Source organism: Bos taurus, chromosome 22 (genome assembly GCF_002263795.3).
Source record: "Bos taurus isolate L1 Dominette 01449 registration number 42190680 breed Hereford chromosome 22, ARS-UCD2.0, whole genome shotgun sequence".
Classification (NCBI taxonomy): domain Eukaryota; kingdom Metazoa; phylum Chordata; class Mammalia; order Artiodactyla; family Bovidae; genus Bos; species Bos taurus.
The window spans coordinates 16,732,200-16,747,031 of NC_037349.1; the positions used below are offsets into that span (position 1 = coordinate 16,732,200).

At 44.5% G+C, this 14,832-nt stretch overlaps 2 protein-coding genes across 7 annotated transcripts in view; one reads left to right on the forward strand and one right to left on the reverse strand.

Moving 5' to 3' along the window:
- The first annotated feature begins 1,940 nt into the window (after window positions 1-1,940).
- Window positions 1,941-5,202, forward strand: FANCD2OS (FANCD2 opposite strand). Of its 2 annotated transcripts, none has more exons than NM_001077121.2 (2): window positions 1,941-1,990; window positions 4,371-5,202. In NM_001077121.2, exon 2 carries the CDS (start codon window positions 4,379-4,381, stop codon window positions 4,913-4,915), a length of 537 nt encoding a protein of 178 aa, NP_001070589.1. In that variant the 5' UTR covers window positions 1,941-1,990; window positions 4,371-4,378; the 3' UTR covers window positions 4,916-5,202. The 2 variants fall into 2 exon arrangements, with proteins under 2 accessions (NP_001070589.1, XP_024838852.1); XM_024983084.2 differs by lacking the exon at window positions 1,941-1,990 and adding an exon at window positions 1,997-2,181.
- A 547-nt stretch (window positions 5,203-5,749) lies between these two features.
- The window catches only part of FANCD2 (FA complementation group D2), a 51,173-nt gene continuing 42,090 nt past the window's right edge, over window positions 5,750-14,832 (reverse strand). For 4 of the 5 annotated variants that reach the window (XM_024982679.2, XM_024982678.2, XM_024982677.2 and 1 more), the window contains 7 exons: window positions 14,494-14,565; window positions 13,747-13,785; window positions 12,731-12,805; window positions 11,904-11,978; window positions 9,277-9,423; window positions 7,721-7,801; window positions 5,866-6,286 (listed from right to left, as the gene is read on the reverse strand). In XM_024982679.2, coding sequence (XP_024838447.1) covers window positions 6,212-6,286; window positions 7,721-7,801; window positions 9,277-9,423; window positions 11,904-11,978; window positions 12,731-12,805; window positions 13,747-13,785; window positions 14,494-14,565 — 564 coding nt within the window. In that variant the 3' untranslated portion in view covers window positions 5,866-6,211. Of the gene's footprint in view, window positions 6,287-7,720; window positions 7,802-9,276; window positions 9,424-11,903; window positions 11,979-12,730; window positions 12,806-13,746; window positions 13,786-14,493; window positions 14,566-14,832 lie in introns of all 5 variants that reach the window. The other variant, NM_001192429.1, reaches the window with a different exon arrangement.

Sequence of the window (14,832 nt, forward strand, 5' to 3'; positions counted from 1 at the left end):
GAGGAAGCGCGACTGCGCAGGCGCCTCGACCCTCCAGGCCGCCAGGGCGCCTGCGCCGCTCTCCCACACCCTTGCCTGGGTACCCACGAATCCCAGGGCCTTGTGGCGCGCCTGCGCACTATCAAGTACTCGGTAGCGTCTTCGCTTTGCTCCCACGCCCCGGAACAGACCCGCCCCAAGCCGACGAGGAAAATAGGGTGCGCAGATGCAAAGATCCCCCTCAAATACCCGCCTCCGTCTCTGGCGGTTATGGTCGTTGGGCGGGGGGCGGCGCATGGGTCCACATTCACACCTTCTCTCAAGTGCTTCAAAGTAAGCTTGCGAGCTGTGTCCAAACCAAGCTGGGCATAGCCAATTAAACCACACTAAATACAAATCATTTTTAGAATACCTTTTAAACAACAGAACATGATGTGCCACTTTGCAATTATCAAGCGAACAAAACGTTATTTTTTTCAGTTTTGAAGAGGCTGAGGGGAAATCGGTAAACGTCGCAATTAGCTGATCACACTGAAACTGACAGTCTCTTCAGAAGGAAATTTGTAAAATTGAAAGCAAGAGCTGTACACATTTTCAAAGTTTTTGAATTATTTAACAAAATTATTGGGGAAAAAACACTTTCAGCGCAGAGGTGTTCTTTGAGATAATCTGTTTTTTAAAAATCTCAGCAGTTGGGGAATGGCTATTGGTATAGCCACTCAGAGCAGTATTATGCAGTCATTTAAATGCTAATCAGGAAAAATACTATGGCAGCACAACACAGATGATAAATTGAAACGGAAAACAAAATACACTGTTAAAAAATTGCAACTATGCAAAATTATTCAAGAGGAAAATAAAAATAAAATTACTGGGGTAAAAAGTGGTAAGTTAAAATCATTTTAGTCTCTTCCAAGATTCATCATTCTCTGTCCCTTTCCCCTCTCTGCCACCAACCTTCTCCAACTCTCTCCACTTATCTCTCCTTCCACAAGGCCACACATACACACAGTGGGCATCTGACAATTCTTGACAAGTCCCTCAAGACTATTTGGTCTTCCAAACCAGGATCTCAGCCTGACCCCAACCCAAAGATGCCCAGTCTCTCCCCTTCAGTTTCACCTAGAGTCACACAAACCTGACAGCTGTTTGCGCTGTGTTCCATGGGTTCACAAAGTGCATGGGCGGTTTTCTGGGTAAGGGAAGCGCAGGTGGGCCATTAGTTAATTCTTCCTACAAATACTGCACCCTGCCAGGCATTGTGATAGTCAGGCACTGTGGATATAGGAGTCAACTGGGTAGACCTCCCTTCCCGCGGCCTTAAAGAGTAATTGTTGGCAATGAAGTTTAAAAGTAGCCAAATCACTCTTTTACTAAGGTGAAAGTGTCAGTTTTTCAGCTTTCTGAGAATGAGAATCTTCCTTTTTGAAGTTTAACAGAAAGCAAAGTTTTTGGTTAGGAAGTCAAGGAGAGAGTTATCTTTCTCCATCTTGACAGGGGAGCACCTGTCTGGGTCCTTGCACTGGGGTTATTCAATGCAGCCACAAAAGCCTTCAGAACTCTGGGTAACTCAGAGCAGGGTTTAAAGGGTAGCGCTAACCTTTTAATACTAACCACAGCTCCCCCTCCCCTGACATTTATGCAGGCAGGTTCCCGGCCAGTCTTTGAAATGGGCTCCGTAGTCCTCTTTGACCAGATAGATCAAAGGCACATCGCTGTGGCGAGGTGGGGAAGAGGCGGAGGGGAAGAGAATTCGGTTCAGCACTCCTGAAGGCTGAATCCCGGACCGGGTGTTCCAGTGAGATGGGGGCTCCGAGCGAACGGGGCGCTTCGATCCCCGCCCCCTCACCGCGCCCCTTCCGCGGTTCGGGCTCTCCCCGCTCCCCCCCAACCCCTCCCACCCCGCCGCCACGGTCCTGGGTCACAAAGGTTGTTGCCAAGCACCCGGCGAAGATGCGGCCAGGGAACAGCAGCCGCCACTCTGGAGCGTGAGGCCCGCGGAGTTCAGCAGGTGAGACCACGGCCCGGATGGTGGGACCGGGCCCGGGCTCCCACCACCACCTCCGCCTCGGCCAGATCCGTCTGGCCCCTGCCCCGGGGTAGGGAGGGGGAGCCTGTTCCTCTCAGGGCAGCTCCAGCCCCTCGGGATCACAGTTCATAAGGACCTCAGCTGCACTTTGACGCTGTCTTCCCCGTTCCCAGGTGCGGAAATGAAGGGACTGGGTTTCTTGACAAGGGAGGAAGGGTATGAAGGGAAAACCTTTGGGGCTAGAAGCAGGTGTTCCCTACCTGGGAGCTCTTAGAGCAGCTTGAACAGACTGACTAGGTTCAAATCCTCCTGAAGTGGATGATGGAGACTCGTGGCTGGTAGGATCGAGCGGTGAACTAGCTTTATTTGATCCTTATGTAAAAGTGGTGGAAGGGACCTGGGGTCAGACGCTCTCTTTCACCCCATGTTGGTTCTGCGTAGTATTTCGGCTGGACATTCGATAAAGTCTTTTCCCTCTGGCCCTATTTCCTCTCAAGAGACAAGGAAGAAGGGCTCCTGGATTTTTTTTTTTTTTCTGTATCATACATTCAGAGTTAACACTCTCCACCCCGACCTTGTCTTGATGGGGTACCAGAGCAGCCCTGATCCTGGATGCGTGCTCTTAGGGCCAGAATATCAAGTACCAGAAGCCTTTCACAGGCTGTTTCAAACCGATAACTATCCCTTGGTTGTCACTTTCTCATCCTAAGGCAGTCCAGATATTTGAACACAGTATGCACAAGAGCTTGCATACCTCAGGAGAAACATTCCCAGCCGGAGGAAATCAACAAATCTTTTTACTAACCACTGTCAGGGGCAGGTCTTCTGTTTCAAATGTCACCAACAATTCTCTTTTCAAAACAAAACTTCACTGTCTCACAAACTATGGTGAGGTTGTCAAACTTCTCCTGGGCCATTACTGGGTGGGATGGGATCCCATTTGCTGCTACCTTTGTGGAAGAATAGTGAAGATACAGAGAAATACACTTGACTAGAAAGAAAAGGGTCTGCCGTGCCCCTTATCATAGTAGGTAGGTGCTGAATAAATGTTACATCTCTCTTGAATTCAGTGAAATCCTTTATATACTGACAATTTTAAAGTAGAAAGATGGAAAGTGTAAATTCTACTTGGGTAAATTTTGAGTTAGCGACATATCCTCCACGCCTTTTCCTTTATCTTCAAAGAAGAAAGGAAAAAATCTCAACCAGTGGGTCTTACACAGATAAAAAAACAAAAACAAAACATACCCAGTGAAGTGAAAGTCACTTAGTCATGTCCGACTCTTTGTGACTCTACTCCTGGCCAGAACACTGGAGTGGGTAGCCATTCCCCTCTCCAGTGGATCTTCCCAACCAAGGCTTCAAACCCAGGTATCCTTCATTGCAGATGGATCATTTACCAGCTAAGCCACCAGGGAAGCCCAAGAATACTGGAATAGGTAGCCCATTCATTCTCCAGCAGATCTTCCCGACCCAGGAATTGAACCAGGGTCTCCTGCATTACAGGCAGATTCTTTACCAGCTGAGTTACCAGGGAAGCCCAAAAAACACATACATAGGAGAACCAGAAAAATCTTTAAAAACTAAAAAAGGACTGGTCTTGGGAACTTTTTCCCCTCCTGCCTTGTGTAATTCCTCTGAGGTGGTGTATAAGTACCTCAGGGCGCCGAGAGAGCTGGTCACGTGTCAAAAGAGGTTCTGACTGTCCATAATTAAGAATAGAAAAGCTGAAGTTCCTTAAAGAAAAAGCGTAAGTTCTCAAACTGTAAGGTGCATCAGACTCCCTTGGAGGGTTTCTTTAAGTGCAGAATGCAGGGGACCCAAGAATCTGCATTTCTTCCATGTTTCCACAGGATGCTTAAGGCGCCAGTCCCAGAATCATACTTTGAGAACCAACGGTATAAAGTACATGTGATTTAGTCACAAATACCTGGTGAGACAGGCCTTTCTGAGCACCCATCCACAAATGTCTCACCATGGAGTGCCAGCAGCCTCTGCCACCTGAGAGGCACAGATTCTGTCTTTAGCAGTTATCAACACAGCACAGATCCTAATACCAAACAGGGCTACTCTTTTGGACAAATCCATTTCCTCATTTGTACCATGGATAAAAACCTACCTTCAGAGGCTTGTGATTAGGTTTAATAAAGTACACACAGCAGTTACCAGATTCAATACTTGTCACTATCCTCTACTGCCCTTTATAGAACTACTTGTATCCTAACAAAGTACTGGAATCTGTGTTCATGAGAACTACAGAGTAAGGTAAAGTTAATACTGAGACAGAGATGTGAATTTGAACAGCCCTACCCTCGCCAAAAGCATGCTAGGGAAATTCCATGTTCTGATTCCTCTCCTCTAGGACTGTCAATGGCAGGATACCAGCTCTGGTCACCATGGACCCCACTGGATGAGAGCTTCCAATGGCTGCGGCATACAACACCTACCCCTTCTTCCAAGCACCCCTTTAGGGCTTCCCCCTGCTTCCCACATACCCCTTCTGACCTTGAAGTGCAGCTGTGCTTTCAAGAGGTCACTCTAGTCCTAGACAGCCCTTTCCTGGAGCCTGGGGTGAGTCCCAAGTTGCCCTATCACACATCAGAGCTCCGAACCATGAACAACAAGAAAGGGCTGGTCAGGAAGCCTCAGCCTGTCCGCCTCAGTGGAGTGGATTCTGTCTTTGGCAGGGTCATCACAGCTCAGCCACCAAAGTGGACTGGGACCTTCAGAGTTTCAGAGAAGTCAGCCTTTTGCAAAATCATTAGCCGGGAGCACCAGTGGCCCACTGGACTTAAGGAACCTCAGATTCAGATGACAGTGACCATGTGCAAACAGATGTTACGCTCCATCCTCTTGCTGTATGCAACATACAAGAAGTGTACCTTTGCCTTGCAACATTCCAAGTAAAGGGTCCCATCTGATTCCTGTTCCTCACACCATGTCTTTCGCTATGTGCCTGAAGCTTATGTAGAGCTGTCCCTGTAAAGGAAACTGCTTGTCCCAGCTATTTTGCTTTCCAGTCAGGCGGTGACAATTCAGGAGCCCCTCTCCTCCCTTTCCCTCCAAAAATGGGCCAGTGACAGAGCAAGGGAGGAGAACATTTCCACTGTAAAGCCGAACAACCATTTGAAAGAGAGTCAAACTAGCACTGACATGTACCATGTGATAAAGAACCATTAAACCATATACACCAATGAGCCTACTGTGACCTCATTTCAACACTAAAACCACAATGAGGTGGAGAAACAAAGAATGTCAAGGAAGGAGATTATGGATTCCTATGTACATGAGGATAAAGGGGTCAAAAATGTGTATATAGGTCAATGATTAACCTCCCCACCAAAAAACAACATAAAAACCTAACCACCCACACCCTAACATTACTGGAGAGTATGAAAGTAGGTAGAAATATTAACAAATATTAAATATTAACAGTCTGGCACTGAAATAAGAGCAGAAGACATGAAGAGTTCCCCATTTTAGCTGAAGTGTATGCTTAATGTTTTATTTTTAATCGACTACAAGCCATTTTGTAGTATTCTTATAACTAGATTATAGGTATAACTCAGAATAATGTGGAAATAAAATTTATGCAAAGTTAACATGAGTTGGATGCTGCCCTTTTCACCTTTGTCTTATATGTCTACATAACCACCAAAAATTTAAAATGCAGCCAAACGTTTGACTTTCTTTGAGCACTACAAGAAATCTGTCACTCTTCCAAAAAGATCACAAATGTGTTTTCATGTCAAATAAGACAGTCCTTTTAATAGGGAACAGATCATTTTAATTCTCCATTATTTCTCTGCACAAACTCCAATTCAGTCCCACCTACGAAGGAAATTACAAAAGATCGCTGAGGTAGAACTGAGACTTTATTTGAAAACTGGTACAAGCTTAAATTGTAGAATAAATCCAGAGTTTCAAAACCAGCTCCCAAAGCCTAGAATCATGACTGTTCTGCCGTGTTCACTCAAATGGGTAAGCAATGCTACCTTCGTCTTTAATATAGTAGACGTTAAGCCACCGTCTTTAACGTTAGTAGACAATCCGTGAAATCCACAATTGAGTTGATTCAATAGAACCCCCTTTTTAAGGACAAAATAGGATGCTTCCAGTTAGGCAGACCGGCAGCATCTGTGACCCTGAACACTGTGGTGAGTGGCTGGCAAGGACGGGAAGGAGCACCTTTCTGTAGCCTACTCAGTCGTCATCACTCTCATCTTCATCACTCTCTCGCTCCTTTTCTCCATCACTTGCTTTATCTTCTTCGCCACCCTAAGAGGCAAACGATAATTATTTGGGGTCATCTGATCAACCTCATGACTTGCAACACTGCTCCCACAGCATGTACAACTGCACTGTTTCACTGTTAAAATCAATGATAGGTTTAAACCATTCTTTTGAGAAAAGAATCAGAGGCTGCTCCATTCTCCTATCATGGCCTTAAAGCCTTGAAGCCAGATTTGGTATTCTTGAAGATGGTAGCCTTGAAGATGATAGAGGCAGCCATTTTGATACTGACTTGGGCCATTCGGCAACCCAACCATGTGTGATTTTTAAATAAGCTCACAGCACTACAGCATGTATATGACACAGGAATAAAATGGGCATTCAGTATAGAATGAAATGTTGGTTAAATTCAAAATACAACAGGAATCCAGCATAAGATTCTCTCTGATCTGCAAAATCTAATCTGAGAGGTTTGCTTAGGACAAAGCATCAAATAGAATATTGTCTGCCTCAAACTTTTTTATGAGAACAAGGCGGAGGCATTCGATACAAATAAAACAGAGAACCATGTAATAAAATAATTTTTCATACTAAGTGATCTTTTCACAGCCTCAAATGGCATTACAAATTATATCCAGATTCTTAAATCTGAGATTCTCGATATCTATAACCTGTCCAAATTGTAAGAAACTTTTATAAATATATTTTTCTTTGCTTTAAAATCTCAACAGCATCAGGAGTAGCCCAGAAGAGCATAAAGACTACCACTATTATTGTAGTCCTCAGTGGTGACAGCTTTTGATTCTGTGCTTTGGCTTTTACATTTCTATTTTGCATATTCAAACAACATGTTTAAATGGTTTAACTCATTCTTCTCAACACTCACAAAACACTTTGACCTCTTCCTATCTCCCCTCTAAAATGGTTTCAGATACGAATTCAGGGAAAAACAAGAGGCTATAATGGAAGGGAATTTTCAACTGTATAACATACGGCACAACCTGAGATACTCAACAGTGATTATAATAGTGTGTGTGTCTGCCTCACAGAATTCACCTAAGGAAGTAATTATAAACTTGGGTGGGAGAAGTCCTGCACGTGTGTGTGTGTGTGTGTGTGTTTTCTGGCCCTCACAGAATTCACCTAAGGAATTATAAACTTGGGTGGGAGAAGTCCTGCACGTGTGTGTGTGTGTGTGTGTGTGTTTTCTGGCCCTCACAGAATTCACCTAAGGAATTATAAACTTGGGCGGGAGAAGTCCTGCACGTGTGTGTGTGTGTGTGTGTGTGTGTGTGTGTGTGTGTGTGTGTTTTCTGGCCCTCACAGAATTCACCTAAGGAAGTAATTATAAACTTGGGCGGGAGAAGTCCTGCACGTGTGTGTGTGTGTGTGTTGTGTGTGTGTGTGTGTTTTCTGGCCCTCACAGAATTCACCTAAGGAAGTAATTATAAACTTGGGCGGGAGAAGTCCTGCACATACCTCTGCTCCTTGGAATGATGTGTCACCCTCACTCTCATTTGCAGTGCTCTCCTGGGAATTCTGGGATATAATCTCTTCACCCTGAATGTGAATGGGCCAAGACAAATGGTGGGTTATAATGATCACACATGGGTCTCAAGGAGAGAAAGGCTTAAGTTTATAGGCAAGGCAAAAAAAGTCATTCAAATATGATCAAACACAGACACCAACCTATGATCCAGCAGCTAGAGAAGTGATAATCAACCCAAGGCTTCTGAGATGCTTCTGGCTCTCACACAAATGCAGTTTTACAAAAGATTCATCTTTGTATTCCAGTATAATACTAGTTTTACATGGCCAGATTGTATTGGTGACTCTTTCAGGTAATGCTCAATATGATTCTAAACTTTCTCAAATACCTTAAAGTATGTGAACATGAACATCAACACATCAACTATATACAGGGCTTCCCTGGTGGTCCAGTGGCTAAAATTCTGCCTGCCAACGCATGGGACACTGGTTCAATCCCTGGTCTGGGGATATCCTATATGCCTCAAGCACCATGCACCACAACTATTGAGCCCACATGCAGCAATTACTGAAGCCCAAGAGCCCTGGAGCCCAAGCTCCGCAATAAGGAGCCACTGCAGTCAGCAGCCTGTACAACTAGAGTAGCCCGTTTGCTGCAATGAGAGAAAGCCCTCAAGCAGCAATGAAGACACAGCACACCCAGTAACAAAAATAGATAATTTTTTTAAATTGAATCTAAAAAAAAAAAAAAGAAAACCCACACCAATTACAAATGGCCATTTAGAGGCTGAAAGATAGTATACTAAAGTGGTTTAGGAATACCAAATCTGGATGAGGACTGTTAGGACTCAAACCTTTTCTGCACTCATATTGCTGAATGGCAAGTTACTTAACCTCTCTGAGCTTCAATTCTCATAATAACAAGAGTATCTACCTAATAACACTGATGTAAAGAAAGGAAGCTAACACTATGGGGATTTATTATTTTCATGTATGAATTATGAGACTCAGATATTATAAACATGAATGATAGGGGCTTGGGCTGTATTTGAAAAATGGTGTTACACCAAAGAAACAGTATAAACAACACAAGATTTCAGCCCATCAGTCAGACAATTGAAAGAAGTAAGGAATGCTAACTTGTTAAAATCAGTCAGAAAAAAAAAAAAAAAATCAGCACAGAGAATAATTTCAGGAATAGAACAGACTGCTTTTAGAGGGAAAAAAAAAAAAAACTAAACAACAAAAAAAAGTTTCTCCATAGTTGTAGAAAAAGGTTTTCCTGATCTGCTTCTCTGTCTGAGGCCTTTTTTATTAATACATCAATGGTATGTTTTGGTGCCTCTGCTGCTGCTGTTGCTGAGGGGTGCAACCTGCAACCAGGGCCCAAGAACAAAGTAACTTTAAGAGCTAAACAGTCACTTAAGAGAAAAGTAGTTTTGAGTATTGAGAGAGTGGAGCTTAGGTCACCTTCCTTAGATACTTTCCAATGCTCTCACAAAGAACAGAAGAGAAGGAGATTATCATTGGTAGGGTCCCAGGCTTACCTGCAAGTCCCGATTTTTAAGATTGCCCAGCCAGAAAGCCTCTCTGCAATTGTTGAGGATAAGCATGGCTTTCACTCGGCAAACTAACAGTTCCAGGGTCTTTTTGAGCAAAGGCACATGTTTGGTGAGTTTTGTGTCCTGGTGAATCTGAATGGAAACAAATGCAACCAATTCATCTGCATTTATCATCGTGCTTTCACGTTTCCTATACAGAAACTTTCGAACTCCTAACACCCTGAACACTCAACAAGAGCATAAGCCCTGCCAATATAGACCAGAGACACATTCCCCAAATAGTAGTCTGGTAGAGTACTCTGAAAATTCTCCAAGCCAGGCTTCAGCAATACATGAACCATGAACTTCCAGATGTTCAAACTGGTTTTAGAAAAGGCAGAGGAACCAGAGATCAAATTGCCAACATCCGCTGGATCATGGAAAAAGCAAGAGTTCTAGAAAAACATCTATTTCTGCTTTACTGACTATGCCAACGACTTTGACTGTGTGGATCACAACACAATGTGGGAAATTCTGAAAGAGATGGGAATACCAGACCACCTGACATGCCTCTTGAGAAATCTGTATGCAAGTCAGGAAGCAACAGTTAAAACTAGACATGGAACAACAGATTGGTTCCAAATAGGAAAAGGAGTATGTCAAGGCTGTATACTGTCACCGTGCTTATTTAACTTATATGCAGAGTACATCACGAGAAATGCTACGATGGATGAAGCACAAGCTGGAATCAAGACTGCTGGGAGAAATATCAATAACCTCAGATATGCAGATGACATCACCCTTATGGCAGACAGTGAAGAACTAAAGAGCCTCTTGATGAAAGTTAAAGAGGAGAGTGAAAAAGTTGGCTTAAAGCTCAACATTCAGAAAACAAAGATCATGGCATCCGGTCCCATCACTTCAAGGCAAACAGCTGGAGAAACAGTGGAAGACTTTATTTTTGGGGGCTCCATAATCACTGCAGATGGTGACTGCAGCCATGAAATTAGAAGACGCTTACTCCTTGGAAGGAAAGTTATGACCAACCTAAACACCATATTCGGAGAGGGCAATGGCACCCCACTCCAGTACTCTTGCCTAGAAAATCCCATAGATGGAGGAGCCTGGAAGGCTGCAGTCCAGGGGGTCGCTGACTGAGCAACTTCACTTTCACTTTTCACTTTCATGCATTGGAGAAGGAAATAGCAACCCACTCCAGTGTTCTTGCCTGGAGAATCCCAGGGACGGGGGAGCCTGGTCGCTGCTGTCTATGGGGTCACAAAGAGTCGGACACGACTGAAGTGACTTAGCAGCAGCAGCAAACAGCATATTAAAAAGCAAAGACATTACTTTGCCAACAAAGGTTCATCTAGTCAAGACTATGGTTTTTCCAGTAGTCATGTATGAATGTGAGAGATGGACTGTAAAGAAAGCTGAGCACCAAAGAATTGATGCTTTTGAACTGTGGTGTTGGAGAAGACTCTTGAGAGTCCCTTGGACTGCAAGGAGATCCAACCAGTCCATCCTAAAGGAAATCAGTCCTCAATGTTCATTGGAAGGACTGATGTTGAGGCTGAAACTCCAATACTTTGGCCATCTCATGTGAAGACCTGACTCATTTGAAAAGACGCTGATGCCGGGAAAGACTGAAGGTGGGAGGAGAAGGGAATGACGAGGATGAGATGGCTGGATGGCATCACCAACTCAGTGGACATGAGTTTGAGTAAACTCCGGGAGCTGGTGATGGACAGGGAAGCCTGGCGTGCTGCAGTCCAAGGAGTCGCAAAGAGTCGGACACGACTGAGCGACTGAACTGAGCTGAACTGAGAGTACTCTGAAGAGAATGGTAGTTGTCCTTTAAGCCAAAGCAGCCTAGAAGACATATCACCAATACCTCTCAGTTCCTCATCATAATCTCTCATTGATCAATTATCAATGAATTTACCTAAAATATTCTTGAACACATATTATACTGATATTAATCAATAGAAAGTACCCCTTTGTAGTGGAGGGAGTCCTTAAAATTCCACTGTTCAGCACCTTAAAAATTTATAAGCAGGGGAGGAAGTGAATGACAGGCACTGGGTGGAAGAATCAAGGGCTTGCCAGTGACTTCACAATTCCACGGTTCTGTGCCCCTTCAGACAAAAAGTGACAAGGACTCAACTGTACACTTTAAGTGGAAAAGTCCTTGAATGCTAAAATATTCTCAGAAGAGACAGATGTGTTCCTTGACTAGGAAATAATACAGCAGAAAAGCTCTAAAAACAGCTGCTTTTAGAACTCCTTCTCATCTCCAGTAGAGTCATCACTTCCTTAATATTCCTTCTGCCCAGAGTATGGTACGTAGTTACACACCCACCAACATTCTCTTACCAAAGAAGAGGCCCCAGAAGAAACAGGGCTATGGAGTTTGAGTCAAATTTCAGATGCAGAAATTTCCCTCGAGATGATTACCCAATCTCAGCCAGCAACTGAGGCTTTGACCACTCTGATAAACTGCCTTTGGACAGACATAGTCTCAGAAATAAAGACTTAAGAAGGGTAAAAAAGGAAGAAGGCACTGGAGCCCCTGGGTCTCCAAAGAGCAACCACAGATTAAACCAACAATTGTGACCTGCTTTCCCTCTTACCTTGGAATGCCCACACAGGTGATGAAGCAGTCTCGTGCTCAACTGGAAGGTTTCCAGTAAGCTCAGAACATCTTCCTACAACCAACAACACGCACAAATGCCGTATGAAACATTCTCATTTCACTTTACGTGCAAGATATCCTTGCAACCAAGAGTACCAAAGACATCAAGCCTCAGGTTCTGCCATAGATGGACAATCATCTCTTTTTCAAACTGACGTAGTGTTGATTTAAACTTCAGGTGTACAACACAGTGATTCATAATTTTTCAAGTTTATATGGATTTGGCCCTCAAACAGAAGGAGGAGTGCTCACTGGCTGTCCTCCCCTCTCTTTCTGTGCTATGAGGGACCAACCAAATATTGTGAGAGTGTTCTGCAAAGTTCAACTTGGTAAATATATGCAAGAAATCATCTCCTGGACTTGCCTGGTGGTCTAGTGGTTAGGACTCTGGGCTTACAGTGTAGTTTATGACACAAATGAGTTTTCTTTCCTTTTTTTATAATTCCTGAGACCAGACCCAGAAAAGTACACAGGAACAAATGACACACTAATATGTGAGGTCCTGGGACGGCAGTAGCATAATAAAACCAGGCTAAAAGAAACCATCCTCGGCTCTGGAGCAGAAGTCGGAAGGTGGGTCCACTAGGGAATCGTCAGTCCTCCATGGACGTCTCTGGGACAGCTGGTGACCAGAGGTGCCTGCGTCAGTCTGTGTCCAGAGCCGGGGTGAGGGAGCTGTCCCCATGGCTGCCCAGGAGCCGCTGTGGACATACTTTCTGAACCACTACACAGAGCATGCCTGTGCTCTCTGCTCTCAGTTCTTACCCGGTGTTTTCTAAAACTGAAATCTAGGAGCGGCATACACTGCTTCAGAAATGCTTCCACAAAGAGACGCCCATACTGAGGAAGAGAAGAGAGAAGCTGGTGAGGACCTCTCGCTGAGGTCTTTCGTGGGAAATGCCCCTGCCTGAGGCAACACAGCATTTCTCAGACCAGAGTGTTTATTTTCTTTTATATGTAAAAAATAAATCGGAAAGGGTTCAAAAGGTTAATTCAGAGAATACAGCTTAATGCAAAGGCTAAACAGGCCTGTTTCGTCCTGAGTTAAGCATCCTTACCTGCCTCACACACAGTCAATGTGCGGGGTATTGCTCAGCTTGAGAATGAGAGCACAGAGGAACTGAGGGGAGCCCCTGCTCCCAGAGGGCAACTTACTCTCAAAAGGAATAAACTGGGTAGAGCTGAGGAAGCACATGACCAACTGCCCAATTCACCCATCAGGAAAAGGACTCCCCCTTCTCAACCATCCCTCACGCTGGCATCAGTGCGGGGTGTGAGTAAAGAGGAAGAGAGAAGCCAGGAGACAACAGTACGGGGCACCATCTCCTGGAAGGAACTGCTGGGAAAGGGGAGAAGCATTCTCCCTACTGCCTTCCTTAGCTCTTAACCCAATGTGTTTATCACCAAATCTAGGGCTAATCCAGGATATTCCCCTGGAGGATACCAGAAGGCCAGCTCCCACATCGATGAGGCCACCCACGGGCTTTAAAAAGAGGACTCACCCACTCCTCCTTCCTTCCTGTTGACTGGGAAGGAATGGCAGGGAGTGACTACTGCTCCTTAAGCCAATCATCCTAGTTCTAAGACTAAGTTTTCAAACTCATAGGAAAATTGGTTTCTCTGGTTATCCAACTAATATAGGAAAACATATCCATGGTCTTTTATAGACTACCTATTAGCAGAGATTCTGGAGACTGGCTTGTGGGCAAGGTATTAAGCAATTCCACTCAGCTGATCCAAAGGAAGAATAAACACTAAAGAGGGCCCAGTCTATTGCTCACCTTCAAACACGCAAACAGAACAGGACGACTATCAAACACCTGGAAAGATGAAGGACAAGAAACCAGAGCTGAGATCTGCTCCTCTGAGCACCCCAGCCTCTTCCCCACCGTGCAAAGCACAGCTCTGAGTGTTGTACAGACGTCTAAAATGAAGGAGGCACATCAACATGTCAACAAATCAATCACAAAGAATAAAGTAATCACTGTAACTGAAGTTCAAGAAAAGAAGAGGGGAGCATAGAGGAACAAGGAATTGATTCCAACAGGGAATGTTAAGATGGCATTGCAGAGATCCCAAACCTTGATGGGAAGCCTGAAGAAAGAGGCAGAAAGGAAAGAAAAACATTCTAAGCTTGGGGAACAGTCTGGGCAAAATCATGGAGTGGAGGAGAGCAGAGTGTACATGAGGGATAAAGAAGGCATTCAAGTTGGAAGATGGAGACCACGGGGAATGTGCTCAGATTCATGGTGTGGTGAGAGAGTATGGGAGAATGATGGGTGGAAGGAGTCATTAAATAGTAAACAGTATGGCACAGACTGGAAGGAGGAAGGCAGAGAAGGGAAAGACACTGCACAGGAAGCAGGGACGGTGTTATCCAGGATGGGCAGGGCACAGGGACAAGATGGGGAAACAGGTGCCCAACAAAGGGTGGGGAGGAGCTGAGAGGGTCCATTTTGGAAGCCAGGCCCCTTGGCAGTTTCTGCAGTTAGCCAGTGAGATGGAACAGGGAGCCTCTCCATACTTACCTTTATCAGGTTGATGAGGATACTGAAGTCTCGAACAGCCATGTTCCAGTAGAGGAGCTTCTCTTCATGAATCTGGGGGTAGCCAAATATACAGCCATCTTTGAATTGCAGCCAAATACTTCTTTTACCATGTTCCCACTAACATATGATTCTTGAACTACAGAGCTCTACAGAGATTTTAAACCAAGTATCCTCCTAAACAGATGTGGCAACCAGTGAACCCAGTAGATGGTTTGGAGGCCTGCATATATGGTATCACTAGGGTACCTTATTGAGACTTTCTAAGAAGACAACTCCTCTTCAATAACTTACAAGTAGGAAAAAGCTTCTGCAACATAT